Source organism: Pectinophora gossypiella, chromosome 6 (genome assembly GCF_024362695.1).
Source record: "Pectinophora gossypiella chromosome 6, ilPecGoss1.1, whole genome shotgun sequence".
NCBI classification, from domain to species: domain Eukaryota; kingdom Metazoa; phylum Arthropoda; class Insecta; order Lepidoptera; family Gelechiidae; genus Pectinophora; species Pectinophora gossypiella.
The window spans coordinates 7,007,033-7,027,287 of record NC_065409.1 but is presented as its reverse complement, the minus strand read 5'-3'; the positions used below and the strand labels follow the sequence as shown (position 1 = coordinate 7,027,287).

Sequence of the window (20,255 nt, the reverse complement as noted above, 5' to 3'; positions counted from 1 at the left end):
ACATCTGTGGGATGAATTAAAGAGACGAATTCGAGCAAGAGATCCTGCCCCAGAAACACTTAGCCAGCTGCAAGATGCAATCCAAGAGGAATGGGACAATATACCACAGCATGTGATCGTGACTCTCATCCGATCGATGAAGAACCGTATGGAAGCAGTAATTAGAGCTCGGGGAGGGAATACAAGTTATTAAATAAACGTTTTTTAGCTTTTTTTTTCATTTACTTGTGTTGTTTTATCCATTTCCTTTATACTCCATACGGAATAAAAATGACTCATTTAACAAAATACGAAACCTATGAAAAATTCATTTAAATTTAGAACATTAACATTAAGATTTGATAAGCTCATATTACTCACTATTAAACGACATTTAACATTTATTCCTAAATGTACACATTTTTCTGATAATCCTGACAAAACGTAAACTTGCAAGGTGTTTCGATTTTTTTGATGAGAAGAGTATTTTTTTTAGTTATAAAATTCATAGAAGGCCTAAATCAAGTCTGGCGTATTTTTACACAATTAAGGCATAAGCCAATTCTTTGTTTGATTTCAGAATTAGGGCCGAAACCATGTCTTAGTTTGTTTTCAAAATTAAGGCCGAAGCCAAGTCTTATATTATTTTCAAATTAAGGCCGAAGCCAAGTCTTATATTGTTTACAAAATTAAGGCCGAAGCCAAGTCTTAGTTTGTTTTCAAAATTAAGGCCGAAGCCAAGTCTTACTTTGTTTTCAAAATTAAGGCCGAAGCCATGTCTTATATTGTTTTCCAAATTAAGGCCGAAGCCAAGTCTTAGTTTGTTTTCAAAATTAAGGCCAAAGCCAAGTCTTAGTTTGTTTTCAAAATTAAGGCCGAAGCCATGTCTTAGTTTGATTTCAAAATTAAGGCCGAAACCATGTCTTATATTGTTTTCAAAATTAAGGCCGAAGCCAAGTCACAAAGCCATAAGTCAATAACATAACAACTACAAGTACCTAATCAAGAAAGGCGAAGGGTAAAATCCAAGACTAAAACACTAAAACAAAACAACAAAACGTATGTCGGTATTGTCGGTTGACATCTGTCAACACAACATTGAATTGAAACAAAAACAAAAGATACACAAAAGAAAAGAAAGTCAAAACGTAAAAAAGAACATAAATATATTCAAATTCAAGGTATTTCAAAGCAATAATCAAAAAGAAAGAAAGAATGTTTAGACAATCAAATATCTCCAAAAGTTGCTAAAACAAATTCATAGAGGGGCTTATAACAGTCCCTGTTTTTGAGAAGTTGCTGAAGGGAGAGCGGGATTTCTTCAGCTGTACGATATATGTTCAGGAGGCGGTCTATGAGAAGCAATCTGGGAAGAGTGAAACTACTGCAATCAAAGAAAAGATGTTGCAAAGTCTGATCAGCAGAGTTACAGAAATTACAAGTAGGTGATGTGAGAATTTTGATTCTATTTAAGTGGGCATTAAAACGGCAATGTCCTAGTCTAAGACGACATATAATTGAATAAAATTTTCTACCGGGGTACAGAGTACCTTTAGTAAACCATGGTGTTGATAAACTATTATTAATTTCGGCATACCATTTGCCTTTAGTTTGAATAATTTCCTGCCATGTTTCATTAAATTCATTTTTCAACTTTGACCTGACAATAGCTACGATGTCAGAATCAGGAACTAAGACATTTTTAAATGGGGTGAGACTGGGAACTATTTGTTATGGATCTGGCAAAAAAGTCTGCCTGCTCATTACCAACCACACCAATGTGTGACGGTGTCCAAGTCAATATTATATTTTTATTGTTTATTGACAGATTTTTATATTTTTCCCTTATGTCATAGATTATGTAGTTGGTATGACTAGTAAGGTTGGAATTATTAAGAGCTTGAAGAACACTCATACAATCTGAAACTATTAGCCACTTGTTGCCATCCTGAGACTCAATATAATCTAAAGCTATTAGAATAGCCAAACATTCAGCTGTATAGCTACTGACAAATGAAGGCAGTTTATACCCATGTCCCCCCTTAGCATGGGCATCATAAATTGCAGCAGAAACAGATTTGCTATTTTTGGCACCGTCAGTATAAACCTGATGATGATCAGACCAACCATTCGAAAAAGAATATACATCTTCCTTACATTTCAAAGATGAATTTATATCAATTTTCATTGGAAAGAATTTAGAATCAAAAGAGTTCTCATAGCAAGGCCATAAAGAACTTGAATACAAATTAAAATCTTTTTGTAAATTTATAATTTCAGGCAGAAGCTGCCCAAGGGAACCAAAATATGAACTACTAATTCTTGAGGAAGAAGACTGCAACTTCAGAAGCAAAGGATGATTTTTAATAGAAGAAATTTTCAATAGAAACTTAAAGATGAGATATTTGAACCTGCTTAACAAAGGAGGTACATTACATTCCACCTGCATCGATATGATGGGGGTGGAGCACATTGCACCAAGAATAAATGCATCTGAATCTTTTCTAATTTTTCAACAAATTTACTTACACTAGAAAAGCAAAAAAAAGCATATTCAAAATGACTTCTTACAATAGATTTATAAAGAATCAATAAAATTTTGGGATCTGCACCCCAATAGGTACCAGTTAAAGATTTTAATATATTACAGGATTTGGATGCACGAGTTGTTAAGCAATCGAGATATTTTTCAAACTTAAAATTATGCTGAAATAAAACACCCAAAAACTTAACTGTATTATCAACAGGCAGCAATCTATTATTATAATAAAGTTTAACACTTGACGTTTTAACCATTTTTTTAGAAAAGATAACTACTTTACTTTTGTCAGTGCTGATCTCTAAACCAAGACTTTCAAAATAAGTCTGCAAGTTTAAGAGAGCAGCATTAAGTTTCCCTAGAATATCAGGCAACTCAGTACCAGAACAATACACAGCCAAGTCATCAGCAAATTGTAAATTTTGAGTTTCACTGCCTAAAACTAAATTTAATTTATGAATATACAGTATGAACAACAATGGGCTTAAAATCCCACCTTGAGATACTCCTTTGAAGGAATTTCTAGGACCAATTAACTGATTATCATGTTTAATAAAGATTTTTCGACCATGCAAGAAATTAAATATCCAATTAATTATTTTTCCAGACAACTGCAATGAAGACAGAACAGTTGTTAAAATATCCAAATTAACATTATTAAAAGCGCCAACAACATCGAAGAAAATACAACCCAAAATCTGATCACGAGACAGAGCATCACGGACATCCAGACAAAAGTGACTCAGGCTTTCCCGCGCCGACCGTCCTCGACGAAAGCCAAATTGATTAGCTGGTAAGATACTATTGCTTTCAATGAAGAATTCCAAACGCTGTTTAATCAGTTGTTCAGCTATTTTACCAACACAAGAACTTAGTGTTATAGGACGATATGAATCAGCATGGCTACTATCCTTGCCAGGTTTTAAAATAGGCACTATACAATCTGTCTTCCATTGTTCAGGGATTAAGCCGTTTTGCCACAGATAATTTAGTAAATTCAAGAATAATAACATACTGGATGGATTTTGTAATTTAGGCATTTTGTATGACACCCAATCCAGGCCACATGCTGTATCCTTACGAGATCTTAAGGCTGATTTTAATTCTTCAATAGAAAAGACTGTTGCTAGAAAAGAATTCGTGGAACTTAATAATATACACTTCTCATCAAAAAAATCGAAACACTTCCGTTTTCATTGTTTCTGTCCGAATTTAACACAAAAAAGAATTCATACGATGAAAAAAAATACATAAATGTATAGCTGGCAGTTTGGCCATTACAGTAATAAGCGAAAATTCTAAATTCAAAATTAGAATTTCATTTGTTTATCTTATAAACGAAATGAATCACTGTTTTGAGACAAATGTGTGTTTAGGGTTGGAGTACATTTAGCGTTTAAAAACTAAAAATTGGCGCCTATCCTTAAACTTTTTGTTTTTTATTTCAATACTGTGACTTTGGGACGTCTGAAAAAAGGTTTTTTTTCTAAAACGTATGGATACTTCGCCCACAGAAGCCGCCCAAGTTGTGGCATTGCTGGATTCTGGCCTTAGTCAGCGTGTTGTGGCTGCAAGACTGCATCTAAGCCTGTCATCTGTTCATAGAGTCTATAAACGTTATCGGGAGACTGGTTTGTTCACGCGCCGTTCAGGATCTGGCAGGAATCGGGTCACTTCTGAGCGAGATGATCGATTTATTGTAACAACTTCTTTAAGAAATCGACGCCTTAACGCTTTTCAACTGCAGCAGCGGCTTCGTGTTGTACGAAGGGTGGCTGTAAGTGACTCTACAATTAGAAGAAGGTTGAAGGATCGTGGACTGGTACCGCATAAGCCAGCAAATGGGCCGAAATTAACTGCAGACCATCGAAGAGCGCGCCTTAACTTTGCACGTGAGCACCTAAATTGGTCATACCTACAGTGGAGCAAAGTTCTCTTTTCTGATGAGTGTAAAATTATGCTGTATGGTAACGACGGAAGGAACAAGGTCTACAGAAGAGACGGAGAACGCTATGCACAATGCTGCATTGAAGAAAAGGTCAGCTATGGTGGCGGTACGTGGACGGTTTGGGGAGGAATCAGCGCCGACGGTAAGACAGAGCTTGCTTTCGTGTCTGGGCCACGTCTGCCTGCACTAAACTGTCATCGGTACGTCGAAGAGTGTCTCGAGCCTCATGTGATGCCCTATGCACATTTTATTGGCAACGGCTTCATATTCATGCACGACAATGCTAGGGCTCACACCGCGGGCGTCGTACGAGATTATCTTAATGAAGTCGATATCTCTATTATGGAATGGCCAGCAAGAAGCCCGGACATGAATCCCATTGAACATCTGTGGGATGAATTAAAGAGATGAATTCGAGCAAGAGATCCCGCCCCAGAAACACTTAGCCAGCTGCAAGATGCAATCCAAGAGGAATGGGACAATATACCACAGCATGTGATCGTGACTCTCATCCGATCGATGAAGAACCGTATGGAAGCAGTAATTAGAGCTCGGGGAGGGAATACAAGTTATTAAATAAACGTTTTTTAGCTTTTTTTTTCATTTACGTGTGTTGTTTTATCCATTTCCTTTATACTCCATACGGAATAAAAATGACTCATTTAACAAAATACGAAACCTATGAAAAATTCATTTAAATTTAGAACATTAACATTAAGATTTGATAAGCTCATATTACTCACTATTAAACGACATTTAACATTTATTCCTAAATGTACACATTTTTCTGATAATCCTGACAAAACGTAAACTTGCAAGGTGTTTCGATTTTTTTGATGAGAAGTGTATTAAAGTGATTATTGTCAGACAATTTTTCAGCTGTGTCAGGAGTATACTTGCGCAAAAACTGAAATACCCAGGCTTGACTAGAAAACTCACTGCGTGTTGAAAAGGTTTTATTAAATTTCCTAGTTTTAGACCAAATTAGTTTCATTGGTGTTAGTCTGGAAATAGATATACAAAAATTTTCCCATGACGATTTACGTTCCTGCTTTAATGTGCGTTTTTTAAGGGCTTGCGCTCGCTTGAAGTTGATAAAAGTATCGACACAAGGATTTAATTTAAATTCTAAATATGCATGTTTACAATTATTTACACTTTTAGTACATTTTTCGTTCCACCAGATTAGAGGGATTAGATTTTTAGTTCTATGTTTATTATTATGAGAAGTTGAGGGTGAAATAACTTTGCTAGTACTGCCAGACCTTGAACATACTACACATTCATTTATAGTAGAAATGATGATATTGCAGAAATTGTTACAGCTCTCAATTAAATTACAAACATCAATTCGAAATTCGGATAACAACTCATTTACACGTTTCTCATATAGCTCCCAATCTACCATTTTCAGGTTGGCGTGAGGCGGGATGTTCGCCGAAGAGTCTGTAGCAACTGAAGGAGAAGATGTAAAATAATACTTCGTCAAAGTGGGTAGATGATAGCTACCACCTAAGGGATCTGACATGACCTGCCATTCACATGACAAGGCCAGTGATGAGGAAACCAATGTTAAATCAAGGCCATTTGGCCGCCAACTAAGGGTACCTGTTGTCGTTGCACGTCCGTCATTCAAGAGAACCAATTCATTCTCATCCATGGAGTCCAAGACGCTTCTGCCTCGTGTATCAATACTACCACACCCCCAAATGGTGTGATGTGCATTGAAATCGCCTGCAATAATCAACGGTTTTGGAATACTCCGAATCAAATTGTCAAATCTACCTTTATTAAAGGTAGGATTACAATTACCTGGACTGTAAAAACTAGCGATAGATATGTATTTTTGATCAATTTGAACCTGAACTACAACGTTTTGTAGTGAGTCATCAAATAAAGTGTCTAATTTACGAAATACTAGACTTTTATGTATTAGAATGGCTACTCCATTGTGGTCATTGCCGCAATCATTACGGACAGTGGAGTACCCTTTAATATTAAAAATTGTACAAGATTTAAACCAAGTTTCACTAATAATAGATATATGTATGTTATTATCAAAGACAAATTTTTCAAATTCATGTCTATTACTTAACAAACTCTGTGCGTTCCACTGCATTATATTTATTGTTTGGGCTGAGAATTTGAAGGATTTTTATTTTTATGCTGAATAGTTTCTTTTATTGTATCTGTTATCATTTGAGAGCTAATACTTGTGTTGTTTACTTTGTTTAATGTAATAACTTTTATTATAGATTCTGTGAGCAAAGTTAATGCGTTTTTATTAGATAGAATTAAATTTATTAATTCCCGACTATTTTCTGTTTTGCTGAGTGATGGAAAGTGTTTATTTTTATTGCTGAATAAATCTGAAAAAGGTGTCGGCATAACTTTATTTTTATTTTCAATTATTTTTTGTTTCTTTATAGGACATTGTCCCGAAATAGACAAGTGATTTCCCTGACAGTGGACACAGATAGCTTTGTCTGATGAAGAGGTGCACGATTTAAAATTGTGCTGATCACCACAAATTTAACATCTTTCAGAATTTTTACAGAATTTTCCCAAATGACCATATCTTAAACATCTGAAGCACTGTTTTACCGGGGGGATGTAGGGTAAAGAGGGAAACGGGAACGGGACAGTTGCTTTCTTCATTGAGTAATCTAAATAATTAATACGAAGTGGTGTTTTGTGGTTAATGATCGCATTAAGTTAGTCGGAAGACATTCGCGAGTGTTATTATATTGGAGTATATTCAATGAACAAAGTGTATCTGCCTATTTTCGCTTCGTGCCGGGAAGCCGCTTCATAACTCAAAAGTTTATGCGGACTTTTGAGTTAATTCGTTTGGGGTTCGGAGTAGGAGTCTACTCCGAGGGTGGGGGCTTAGGTTTCATCATCATCACCTTTCATCATTTCATTAATCATCAAGAAAAAAAATACGTCAGACATGGCTGTATGGGCAGTTCCCTTTGCCTTACCCTTCGGGGAAAACAAATAAAAAAAATCGGAATCATTCATTCCTTGCGTTGTTCTAGCGGGTGTGGTATTGTACTTGTAAATAACATACAAAAAGTAGTAAATACATATTAACCATACCTTTATCCACAGCGTTTTGAATTAAACAACATGAAACAATATTATATTGTAGGAACTGTGTCAGTTATACTTCTTTTAACTCTTGCAGAAGGTAGTAGAACTATAATTCCTTACTGTAGTGATTTTATTTTAGTGCTTGTTTTTATGTATGAATAATGTTTATTTGTTACAGTAATTGCATTAGAGTGCTATGTGTGTGAGAATCAAGAAGACAACAATGAAAAATGTGTGAAGACCATAAAGACTTGCGAGTACAATCAAGATGTTTGTCTGACTGAAATCAAATGGGGTAGCACGCCCTACTGGTCGCAAGGGGCTCAGAAACAGTACTATGTATCCAAGCGGTGTTCCAACAAGACTGAATGTGCACTAACGAGACAGCGTAACATGCCTTTGTGCACCCACATCTGGTATCAGGACTGGGTGTGCTCAGACTGTTGCCAAGGAGACCGTTGCAACTATTATATTATTGTAAGTATTATTGCTTTTCTATGGACAAGTGTCTTTTTTATACTTGACTTTGGCAGTAATGGTGCAAGAGGATCTGATGAGCGCTGCAGATAGCGCTATACTTGTTGCCATGTTTTGGGCTATTTAGTTTGCCATCAACACAATAAGAAGAAGGGGGGTTAAAATGGCCGCATCAAAGCAATTCATCTAAGAAAGCAATATTGCTATTTGACATTTGTTTGCATTGCGCACTTACTTTTACATGCGCGAATGTCAAATTGCAATATTGCTTTTTTAACTGAATTGCTTCGATGTTTCCTTTTTAGCCCCCCAGTTGCCATAAATCATGAAGTTGAAGTATTATTATTTTTGTAGCATATATTTGAATTATGGTTGCTTTCTAATGTATTTATTTGTTGGTCCTGGTTACTATTTACTGATGTAAGTGAGTAATTGTTACATGGGCCATGTCAGGGGCTTTTGCAGGCTCAATCATAACCCTGACACCAGGGTTGATGAGGCTGCTATTCCACCTCACAACCCACACAATAAAAAGAAGAATGTATTCATTCATCTTTGTTGAGTGTTTTTTAGATTTCTTTTTATTTGAGTTGTAGTGTGGTGTTAGGGTAGATTTATTTGCCTTTTGGTTAGATTAATAGATATCTTATAAAATTACCTATAAGCAATATTATAATTATAATAGTTAAAAACATTAATTTCTTATTTTCAGAGTGGCAGCATAACAGTGCAGTCTTCAGTGAGTTTGTTAATAGGATCAACATTACTCTTATCTTTAGTGTATAGAGCATAACAACACAAGTCACAAATCTTATAATAGAATGGTATAACAAACATGTCTTATACAACATACCTACAGAAAGTTGTTGATGGCACTTTATGTGAAGAATTAAAATCACAAGCAAACATCCATCCATCCTTTAGAGCTAAAGTATGCTCTGATTATTTTTAAGATATCTAATAGGACCTTACATATCAGGTACCTTTTTGATAATGGGTTATTTTCCTTGTATCAATTTTCTCTTTATATTATTTTTGGATTTGATTTAATGTATACTATTATTTTTGTAGAGAATATTGTACTTATATTTTATCTAGTGAACTTTAACATTTGCTTGCTTATCGTAAGAATACTTATGTTTAGGTGTAAATAATAACTGCTATTGCACATTACTAGATTATTCATGATTTTTTACGACACTTGGGTGGAACATACACATAAATCTTGATCAAGATCTATGATCACTTTATCAAGTTGTATGAGCCACCTAATCCAGATAGTAGTCACCTTCCGTCCAATTTTATTAAAAAATATTTAGTCTTTAGAATAGAATAATGAGTGGATAATCTAGATAACATACTGCCTTTGTTAGTGATAATTATATAAAAATATAATTATAATCATAACATAAACATAAACTGCCTAACTGCTGTATGTTATAATTATAATCATGACATGATATTATTTATATGCATATAAATTGATTTATATACAGAGTGTAATTTTACATAAACACATTGACTTGTCAATTGAGAATCTACATTATTTTTCATTAAATTTTCAATTTTCTATATTTATGTTTAGTTTTATTTAAGTGTTCAGTGGCCCTGATTCCTGCAGACACCGCCTAATTTTATTTTAAGTTATATCCGTCATTTTCATATCCGTCGAAAAGGAAAGGTATTTACAGAAATTAGCACCAGTGTTTAGTCAACATAATTAATGACTTTATGGCCGAAATGTGGACAAATGGAACTTGCTTGAAACCTAGATCGGCATGGTTCTATAAATTCAGATATGTAAGAATGTTACCTACTTAGTACATTCGGGTTTTTTATCACCCAGAACATTAGAAGTTAAGTAGGTACATTTCAGTCAAAAGCATAGATAGTATCGATACTATCGGTGCTTATCAATAGTATCGCCAAAAAAGAGCTATCGATACTATCGATAGGCCTATCGATTGGGTAGATGATTTTGGCTGTTTACTATCGATAGTAAAACTATCGATTTTTCGGCAACACTACTCCGAACTTATTAGATTTTTTTTATATGAGTTACTTTTTTTTTTTTGATTATTTTGTCCGTAGGACAGGCAAAGGGATCATAGCCCATACAGCCAAGTCATGTGTTATATTTATTTATATATACACTTCTCATCAAAAAAATCGAAACACTTCCGTTTTCATTGTTTCTGTCCGAATTTAACACAAAAAAGAATTCATACGATGAAAAAAAATACATAAATGTATAGCTGGCAGTTTGGCCATTACAGTAATAAGCGAAAATTCTAAATTCAAAATTAGAATTTCATTTGTTTATCTTATAAACGAAATGAATCACTGTTTTGAGACAAATGTGTGTTTAGGGTTGGAGTACATTTAGCGTTTAAAAACTAAAAATTGGCGCCTATCCTTAAACTTTTTGTTTTTTATTTCAATACTGTGACTTTGGGACGTCTGAAAAAAGGTTTTTTTTTCTAAAACGTATGGATACTTCGCCCACAGAAGCCGCCCAAGTTGTGGCATTGCTGGATTCTGGCCTTAGTCAGCGTGTTGTGGCTGCAAGACTGCATCTAAGCCTGTCATCTGTTCATAGAGTCTATAAACGTTATCGGGAGACTGGTTTGTTCACGCGCCGTTCAGGATCTGGCAGGAATCGGGTCACTTCTGAGCGAGATGATCGATTTATTGTAACAACTTCTTTAAGAAATCGACGCCTTAACGCTTTTCAACTGCAGCAGCGGCTTCGTGTTGTACGAAGGGTGGCTGTAAGTGACTCTACAATTAGAAGAAGGTTGAAGGATCGTGGACTGGTACCGCATAAGCCAGCAAATGGGCCGAAATTAACTGCAGACCATCGAAGAGCGCGCCTTAACTTTGCACGTGAGCACCTAAATTGGTCATATCTACAGTGGAGCAAAGTTCTCTTTTCTGATGAGTGTAAAATTATGCTGTATGGTAACGACGGAAGGAACAAGGTCTACAGAAGAGACGGAGAACGCTATGCACAATGCTGCATTGAAGAAAAGGTCAGCTATGGTGGCGGTTCGTGGACGGTTTGGGGAGGAATCAGCGCCGACGGTAAGACAGAGCTTGCTTTCGTGTCTGGGCCACGTCTGCCTGCACTAAACTGTCATCGGTACGTCGAAGAGTGTCTCGAGCCTCATGTGATGCCCTATGCACATTTTATTGGCAACGGCTTCATATTTATGCACGACAATGCTAGGGCTCACACCGCGGGCGTCGTACGAGATTATTTTAACGAAGTCGATATCTCTATTATGGAATGGCCAGCAAGAAGCCCGGACATGAATCCCATTGAACATCTGTGGGATGAATTAAAGAGACGAATTCGAGCAAGAGATCCTGCCCCAGAAACACTTAGCCAGCTGCAAGATGCAATCCAAGAGGAATGGGACAATATACCACAGCATGTGATCGTGACTCTCATCCGATCGATGAAGAACCGTATGGAAGCAGTAATTAGAGCTCGGGGAGGGAATACAAGTTATTAAATAAACGTTTTTTAGCTTTTTTTTTCATTTACTTGTGTTGTTTTATCCATTTCCTTTATACTCCATACGGAATAAAAATGACTCATTTAACAAAATACGAAACCTATGAAAAATTCATTTAAATTTAGAACATTAACATTAAGATTTGATAAGCTCATATTACTCACTATTAAACGGCATTTAACATTTATTCCTAAATGTACACATTTTTCTGATAATCCTGACAAAACGTAAACTTGCAAGGTGTTTCGATTTTTTTGATGAGAAGAGTATTTTTTTTAGTTATAAAATTCATAGAAGGCCTAAATCAAGTCTGGCGTATTTTTACACAATTAAGGCATAAGCCAATTCTTTGTTTGATTTCAGAATTAGGGCCGAAACCATGTCTTAGTTTGTTTTCAAAATTAAGGCCGAAGCCAAGTCTTATATTATTTTCAAATTAAGGCCGAAGCCAAGTCTTATATTGTTTACAAAATTAAGGCCGAAGCCAAGTCTTAGTTTGTTTTCAAAATTAAGGCCGAAGCCAAGTCTTACTTTGTTTTCAAAATTAAGGCCGAAGCCATGTCTTATATTGTTTTCCAAATTAAGGCCGAAGCCAAGTCTTAGTTTGTTTTCAAAATTAAGGCCAAAGCCAAGTCTTAGTTTGTTTTCAAAATTAAGGCCGAAGCCATGTCTTAGTTTGATTTCAAAATTAAGGCCGAAACCATGTCTTATATTGTTTTCAAAATTAAGGCCGAAGCCAAGTCACAAAGCCATAAGTCAATAACATAACAACTACAAGTACCTAATCAAGAAAGGCGAAGGGTAAAATCCAAGACTAAAACACTAAAACAAAACAACAAAACGTATGTCGGTATTGTCGGTTGACATCTGTCAACACAACATTGAATTGAAACAAAAACAAAAGATACACAAAAGAAAAGAAAGTCAAAACGTAAAAAAGAACATAAATATATTCAAATTCAAGGTATTTCAAAGCAATAATCAAAAAGAAAGAAAGAATGTTTAGACAATCAAATATCTCCAAAAGTTGCTAAAACAAATTCATAGAGGGGCTTATAACAGTCCCTGTTTTTGAGAAGTTGCTGAAGGGAGAGCGGGATTTCTTCAGCTGTACGATATATGTTCAGGAGGCGGTCTATGAGAAGCAATCTGGGAAGAGTGAAACTACTGCAATCAAAGAAAAGATGTTGCAAAGTCTGATCAGCAGAGTTACAGAAATTACAAGTAGGTGATGTGAGAATTTTGATTCTATTTAAGTGGGCATTAAAACGGCAATGTCCTAGTCTAAGACGACATATAATTGAATAAAATTTTCTACCGGGGTACAGAGTACCTTTAGTAAACCATGGTGTTGATAAACTATTATTAATTTCGGCATACCATTTGCCTTTAGTTTGAATAATTTCCTGCCATGTTTCATTAAATTCATTTTTCAACTTTGACCTGACAATAGCTACGATGTCAGAATCAGGAACTAAGACATTTTTAAATGGGGTGAGACTGGGAACTATTTGTTATGGATCTGGCAAAAAAGTCTGCCTGCTCATTACCAACCACACCAATGTGTGACGGTGTCCAAGTCAATATTATATTTTTATTGTTTATTGACAGATTTTTATATTTTTCCCTTATGTCATAGATTATGTAGTTGGTATGACTAGTAAGGTTGGAATTATTAAGAGCTTGAAGAACACTCATACAATCTGAAACTATTAGCCACTTGTTGCCATCCTGAGACTCAATATAATCTAAAGCTATTAGAATAGCCAAACATTCAGCTGTATAGCTACTGACAAATGAAGGCAGTTTATACCCATGTCCCCCCTTAGCATGGGCATCATAAATTGCAGCAGAAACAGATTTGCTATTTTTGGCACCGTCAGTATAAACCTGATGATGATCAGACCAACCATTCGAAAAAGAATATACATCTTCCTTACATTTCAAAGATGAATTTATATCAATTTTCATTGGAAAGAATTTAGAATCAAAAGAGTTCTCATAGCAAGGCCATAAAGAACTTGAATACAAATTAAAATCTTTTTGTAAATTTATAATTTCAGGCAGAAGCTGCCCAAGGGAACCAAAATATGAACTACTAATTCTTGAGGAAGAAGACTGCAACTTCAGAAGCAAAGGATGATTTTTAATAGAAGAAATTTTCAATAGAAACTTAAAGATGAGATATTTGAACCTGCTTAACAAAGGAGGTACATTACATTCCACCTGCATCGATATGATGGGGGTGGAGCACATTGCACCAAGAATAAATGCATCTGAATCTTTTCTAATTTTTCAACAAATTTACTTACACTAGAAAAGCAAAAAAAAGCATATTCAAAATGACTTCTTACAATAGATTTATAAAGAATCAATAAAATTTTGGGATCTGCACCCCAATAGGTACCAGTTAAAGATTTTAATATATTACAGGATTTGGATGCACGAGTTGTTAAGCAATCGAGATATTTTTCAAACTTAAAATTATGCTGAAATAAAACACCCAAAAACTTAACTGTATTATCAACAGGCAGCAATCTATTATTATAATAAAGTTTAACACTTGACGTTTTAACCATTTTTTTAGAAAAGATAACTACTTTACTTTTGTCAGTGCTGATCTCTAAACCAAGACTTTCAAAATAAGTCTGCAAGTTTAAGAGAGCAGCATTAAGTTTCCCTAGAATATCAGGCAACTCAGTACCAGAACAATACACAGCCAAGTCATCAGCAAATTGTAAATTTTGAGTTTCACTGCCTAAAACTAAATTTAATTTATGAATATACAGTATGAACAACAATGGGCTTAAAATCCCACCTTGAGATACTCCTTTGAAGGAATTTCTAGGACCAATTAACTGATTATCATGTTTAATAAAGATTTTTCGACCATGCAAGAAATTAAATATCCAATTAATTATTTTTCCAGACAACTGCAATGAAGACAGAACAGTTGTTAAAATATCCAAATTAACATTATTAAAAGCGCCAACAACATCGAAGAAAATACAACCCAAACTCTGATCACGAGACAGAGCATCACGGACATCCAGACAAAAGTGACTCAGGCTTTCCCGCGCCGACCGTCCTCGACGAAAGCCAAATTGATTAGCTGGTAAGATACTATTGCTTTCAATGAAGAATTCCAAACGCTGTTTAATCAGTTGTTCAGCTATTTTACCAACACAAGAACTTAGTGTTATAGGACGATATGAATCAGCATGGCTACTATCCTTGCCAGGTTTTAAAATAGGCACTATACAATCTGTCTTCCATTGTTCAGGGATTAAGCCGTTTTGCCACAGATAATTTAGTAAATTCAAGAATAATAACATACTGGATGGATTTTGTAATTTAGGCATTTTGTATGACACCCAATCCAGGCCACATGCTGTATCCTTACGAGATCTTAAGGCTGATTTTAATTCTTCAATAGAAAAGACTGTTGCTAGAAAAGAATTCGTGGAACTTAATAATATATTAAAGTGATTATTGTCAGACAATTTTTCAGCTGTGTCAGGAGTATACTTGCGCAAAAACTGAAATACCCAGGCTTGACTAGAAAACTCACTGCGTGTTGAAAAGGTTTTATTAAATTTCCTAGTTTTAGACCAAATTAGTTTCATTGGTGTTAGTCTGGAAATAGATATACAAAAATTTTCCCATGACGATTTACGTTCCTGCTTTAATGTGCGTTTTTTAAGGGCTTGCGCTCGCTTGAAGTTGATAAAAGTATCGACACAAGGATTTAATTTAAATTCTAAATATGCATGTTTACAATTATTTACACTTTTAGTACATTTTTCGTTCCACCAGATTAGAGGGATTAGATTTTTAGTTCTATGTTTATTATTATGAGAAGTTGAGGGTGAAATAACTTTGCTAGTACTGCCAGACCTTGAACATACTACACATTCATTTATAGTAGAAATGATGATATTGCAGAAATTGTTACAGCTCTCAATTAAATTACAAACATCAATTCGAAATTCGGATAACAACTCATTTACACGTTTCTCATATAGCTCCCAATCTACCATTTTCAGGTTGGCGTGAGGCGGGATGTTCGCCGAAGAGTCTGTAGCAACTGAAGGAGAAGATGTAAAATAATACTTCGTCAAAGTGGGTAGATGATAGCTACCACCTAAGGGATCTGACATGACCTGCCATTCACATGACAAGGCCAGTGATGAGGAAACCAATGTTAAATCAAGGCCATTTGGCCGCCAACTAAGGGTACCTGTTGTCGTTGCACGTCCGTCATTCAAGAGAACCAATTCATTCTCATCCATGGAGTCCAAGACGCTTCTGCCTCGTGTATCAATACTACCACACCCCCAAATGGTGTGATGTGCATTGAAATCGCCTGCAATAATCAACGGTTTTGGAATACTCCGAATCAAATTGTCAAATCTACCTTTATTAAAGGTAGGATTACAATTACCTGGACTGTAAAAACTAGCGATAGATATGTATTTTTGATCAATTTGAACCTGAACTACAACGTTTTGTAGTGAGTCATCAAATAAAGTGTCTAATTTACGAAATACTAGACTTTTATGTATTAGAATGGCTACTCCATTGTGGTCATTGCCGCAATCATTACGGACAGTGGAGTACCCTTTAATATTAAAAATTGTACAAGATTTAAACCAAGTTTCACTAATAATAGATATATGTATGTTATTATCAAAGACAAATTTTTCAAATTCATGTCTATTACTTAACAAACTCTGTGCGTTCCACTGCATTATATTTATTGTTTGGGCTGAGAATTTGAAGGATTTTTATTTTTATGCTGAATAGTTTCTTTTATTGTATCTGTTATCATTTGAGAGCTAATACTTGTGTTGTTTACTTTGTTTAATGTAATAACTTTTATTATAGATTCTGTGAGCAAAGTTAATGCGTTTTTATTAGATAGAATTAAATTTATTAATTCCCGACTATTTTCTGTTTTGCTGAGTGATGGAAAGTGTTTATTTTTATTGCTGAATAAATCTGAAAAAGGTGTCGGCATAACTTTATTTTTATTTTCAATTATTTTTTGTTTCTTTATAGGACATTGTCCCGAAATAGACAAGTGATTTCCCTGACAGTGGACACAGATAGCTTTGTCTGATGAAGAGGTGCACGATTTAAAATTGTGCTGATCACCACAAATTTAACATCTTTCAGAATTTTTACAGAATTTTCCCAAATGACCATATCTTAAACATCTGAAGCACTGTTTTACCGGGGGGATGTAGGGTAAAGAGGGAAACGGGAACGGGACAGTTGCTTTCTTCATTGAGTAATCTAAATAATTAATACGAAGTGGTGTTTTGTGGTTAATGATCGCATTAAGTTAGTCGGAAGACATTCGCGAGTGTTATTATATTGGAGTATATTCAATGAACAAAGTGTATCTGCCTATTTTCGCTTCGTGCCGGGAAGCCGCTTCATAACTCAAAAGTTTATGCGGACTTTTGAGTTAATTCGTTTGGGGTTCGGAGTAGGAGTCTACTCCGAGGGTGGGGGCTTAGGTTTCATCATCATCACCTTTCATCATTTCATTAATCATCAAGAAAAAAAATACGTCAGACATGGCTGTATGGGCAGTTCCCTTTGCCTTACCCTTCGGGGAAAACAAATAAAAAAAATCGGAATCATTCATTCCTTGCGTTGTTCTAGCGGGTGTGGTATTGTACTTGTAAATAACATACAAAAAGTAGTAAATACATATTAACCATACCTTTATCCACAGCGTTTTGAATTAAACAACATGAAACAATATTATATTGTAGGAACTGTGTCAGTTATACTTCTTTTAACTCTTGCAGAAGGTAGTAGAACTATAATTCCTTACTGTAGTGATTTTATTTTAGTGCTTGTTTTTATGTATGAATAATGTTTATTTGTTACAGTAATTGCATTAGAGTGCTATGTGTGTGAGAATCAAGAAGACAACAATGAAAAATGTGTGAAGACCATAAAGACTTGCGAGTACAATCAAGATGTTTGTCTGACTGAAATCAAATGGGGTAGCACGCCCTACTGGTCGCAAGGGGCTCAGAAACAGTACTATGTATCCAAGCGGTGTTCCAACAAGACTGAATGTGCACTAACGAGACAGCGTAACATGCCTTTGTGCACCCACATCTGGTATCAGGACTGGGTGTGCTCAGACTGTTGCCAAGGAGACCGTTGCAACTATTATATTATTGTAAGTATTATTGCTTTTCTATGGACAAGTGTCTTTTTTATACTTGACTTTGGCAGTAATGGTGCAAGAGGATCTGATGAGCGCTGCAGATAGCGCTATACTTGTTGCCATGTTTTGGGCTATTTAGTTTGCCATCAACACAATAAGAAGAAGGGGGGTTAAAATGGCCGCATCAAAGCAATTCATCTAAGAAAGCAATATTGCTATTTGACATTTGTTTGCATTGCGCACTTACTTTTACATGCGCGAATGTCAAATTGCAATATTGCTTTTTTAACTGAATTGCTTCGATGTTTCCTTTTTAGCCCCCCAGTTGCCATAAATCATGAAGTTGAAGTATTATTATTTTTGTAGCATATATTTGAATTATGGTTGCTTTCTAATGTATTTATTTGTTGGTCCTGGTTACTATTTACTGATGTAAGTGAGTAATTGTTACATGGGCCATGTCAGGGGCTTTTGCAGGCTCAATCATAACCCTGACACCAGGGTTGATGAGGCTGCTATTCCACCTCACAACCCACACAATAAAAAGAAGAATGTATTCATTCATCTTTGTTGAGTGTTTTTTAGATTTCTTTTTATTTGAGTTGTAGTGTGGTGTTAGGGTAGATTTATTTGCCTTTTGGTTAGATTAATAGATATCTTATAAAATTACCTATAAGCAATATTATAATTATAATAGTTAAAAACATTAATTTCTTATTTTCAGAGTGGCAGCATAACAGTGCAGTCTTCAGTGAGTTTGTTAATAGGATCAACATTACTCTTATCTTTAGTGTATAGAGCATAACAACACAAGTCACAAATCTTATAATAGAATGGTATAACAAACATGTCTTATACAACATACCTACAGAAAGTTGTTGATGGCACTTTATGTGAAGAATTAAAATCACAAGCAAACATCCATCCATCCTTTAGAGCTAAAGTATGCTCTGATTATTTTTAAGATATCTAATAGGACCTTACATATCAGGTACCTTTTTGATAATGGGTTATTTTCCTTGTATCAATTTTCTCTTTATATTATTTTTGGATTTGATTTAATGTATACTATTATTTTTGTAGAGAATATTGTACTTATATTTTATCTAGTGAACTTTAACATTTGCTTGCTTATCGTAAGAATACTTATGTTTAGGTGTAAATAATAACTGCTATTGCACATTACTAGATTATTCATGATTTTTTACGACACTTGGGTGGAACATACACATAAATCTTGATCAAGATCTATGATCACTTTATCAAGTTGTATGAGCCACCTAATCCAGATAGTAGTCACCTTCCGTCCAATTTTATTAAAAAATATTTAGTCTTTAGAATAGAATAATGAGTGGATAATCTAGATAACATACTGCCTTTGTTAGTGATAATTATATAAAAATATAATTATAATCATAACATAAACATAAACTGCCTAACTGCTGTATGTTATAATTATAATCATGACATGATATTATTTATATGCATATAAATTGATTTATATACAGAGTGTAATTTTACATAAACACATTGACTTGTCAATTGAGAATCTACATTATTTTTCATTAAATTTTCAATTTTCTATATTTATGTTTAGTTTTATTTAAGTGTTCAGTGGCCCTGATTCCTGCAGACACCGCCTAATTTTATTTTAAGTTATATCCGTCATTTTCATATCCGTCGAAAAGGAAAGGTATTTACAGAAATTAGCACCAGTGTTTAGTCAACATAATTAATGACTTTATGGCCGAAATGTGGACAAATGGAACTTGCTTGAAACCTAGATCGGCATGGTTCTATAAATTCAGATATGTAAGAATGTTACCTACTTAGTACATTCGGGTTTTTTATCACCCAGAACATTAGAAGTTAAGTAGGTACATTTCAGTCAAAAGCATAGATAGTATCGATACTATCGGTGCTTATCAATAGTATCGCCAAAAAAGAGCTATCGATACTATCGATAGGCCTATCGATTGGGTAGATGATTTTGGCTGTTTACTATCGATAGTAAAACTATCGATTTTTCGGCAACACTACTCCGAACTTATTAGATTTTTTTTATATGAGTTACTTTTTTTTTTTTGATTATTTTGTCCGTAGGACAGGCAAAGGGATCATAGCCCATACAGCCAAGTCATGTGTTATATTTATTTATATATACACTTCTCATCAAAAAAATCGAAACACTTCCGTTTTCATTGTTTCTGTCCGAATTTAACACAAAAAAGAATTCATACGATGAAAAAAAATACATAAATGTATAGCTGGCAGTTTGGCCATTACAGTAATAAGCGAAAATTCTAAATTCAAAATTAGAATTTCATTTGTTTATCTTATAAACGAAATGAATCACTGTTTTGAGACAAATGTGTGTTTAGGGTTGGAGTACATTTAGCGTTTAAAAACTAAAAATTGGCGCCTATCCTTAAACTTTTTGTTTTTTATTTCAATACTGTGACTTTGGGACGTCTGAAAAAAGGTTTTTTTTTCTAAAACGTA

The 20,255-nt window shown here is 34.7% G+C and overlaps 1 protein-coding gene and 1 long non-coding RNA gene across 4 annotated transcripts; both read left to right on the top strand.

The window, feature by feature from the left end:
- Positions 1-1,072: 1,072 nt before the first annotated feature.
- On the top strand, positions 1,073-6,381 carry LOC126367285 (uncharacterized). Its single transcript, XR_007566463.1, has 4 exons — positions 1,073-1,420; positions 2,260-2,406; positions 3,126-3,311; positions 5,881-6,381. It is a non-coding gene; the product is annotated as an uncharacterized LOC126367285 (long non-coding RNA).
- A 1,095-nt stretch (positions 6,382-7,476) lies between these two features.
- On the top strand, positions 7,477-19,339 carry LOC126367278 (uncharacterized). 3 transcript variants are annotated; one of them, XM_050010711.1, is made up of 3 exons: positions 7,477-7,659; positions 17,467-17,765; positions 18,478-19,339. In XM_050010711.1, exons 1-3 carry the CDS (start codon positions 7,599-7,601, stop codon positions 18,556-18,558), a joined length of 441 nt encoding a protein of 146 aa, XP_049866668.1. In that variant the 5' UTR covers positions 7,477-7,598; the 3' UTR covers positions 18,559-19,339. The 3 variants fall into 3 exon arrangements, with proteins under 3 accessions (XP_049866668.1, XP_049866667.1, XP_049866666.1); XM_050010710.1 differs by lacking the exons at positions 17,467-17,765; positions 18,478-19,339 and adding exons at positions 7,741-8,039; positions 8,752-9,613 and having other exon boundaries at positions 7,478-7,659; XM_050010709.1 differs by lacking the exon at positions 7,477-7,659 and adding an exon at positions 17,203-17,385.
- The last annotated feature ends 916 nt before the right edge of the window (positions 19,340-20,255 follow it).

Excerpts from the sequence above, each read along its gene's own strand:
- LOC126367278 (XM_050010711.1), top strand. The coding sequence starts at position 7,599 with ATGAAACAATATTATATTGTAGGAACTGTGTCAGTTATACTTCTTTTA. Across the intron at positions 7,660-17,466 it reads TCTTTTAACTCTTGCAGAAG|TAATTGCATTAGAGTGCTAT; the intron begins GTAGTAGAACTA and ends TATTTGTTACAG. Across the intron at positions 17,766-18,477 it reads GTTGCAACTATTATATTATT|AGTGGCAGCATAACAGTGCA; the intron begins GTAAGTATTATT and ends TCTTATTTTCAG.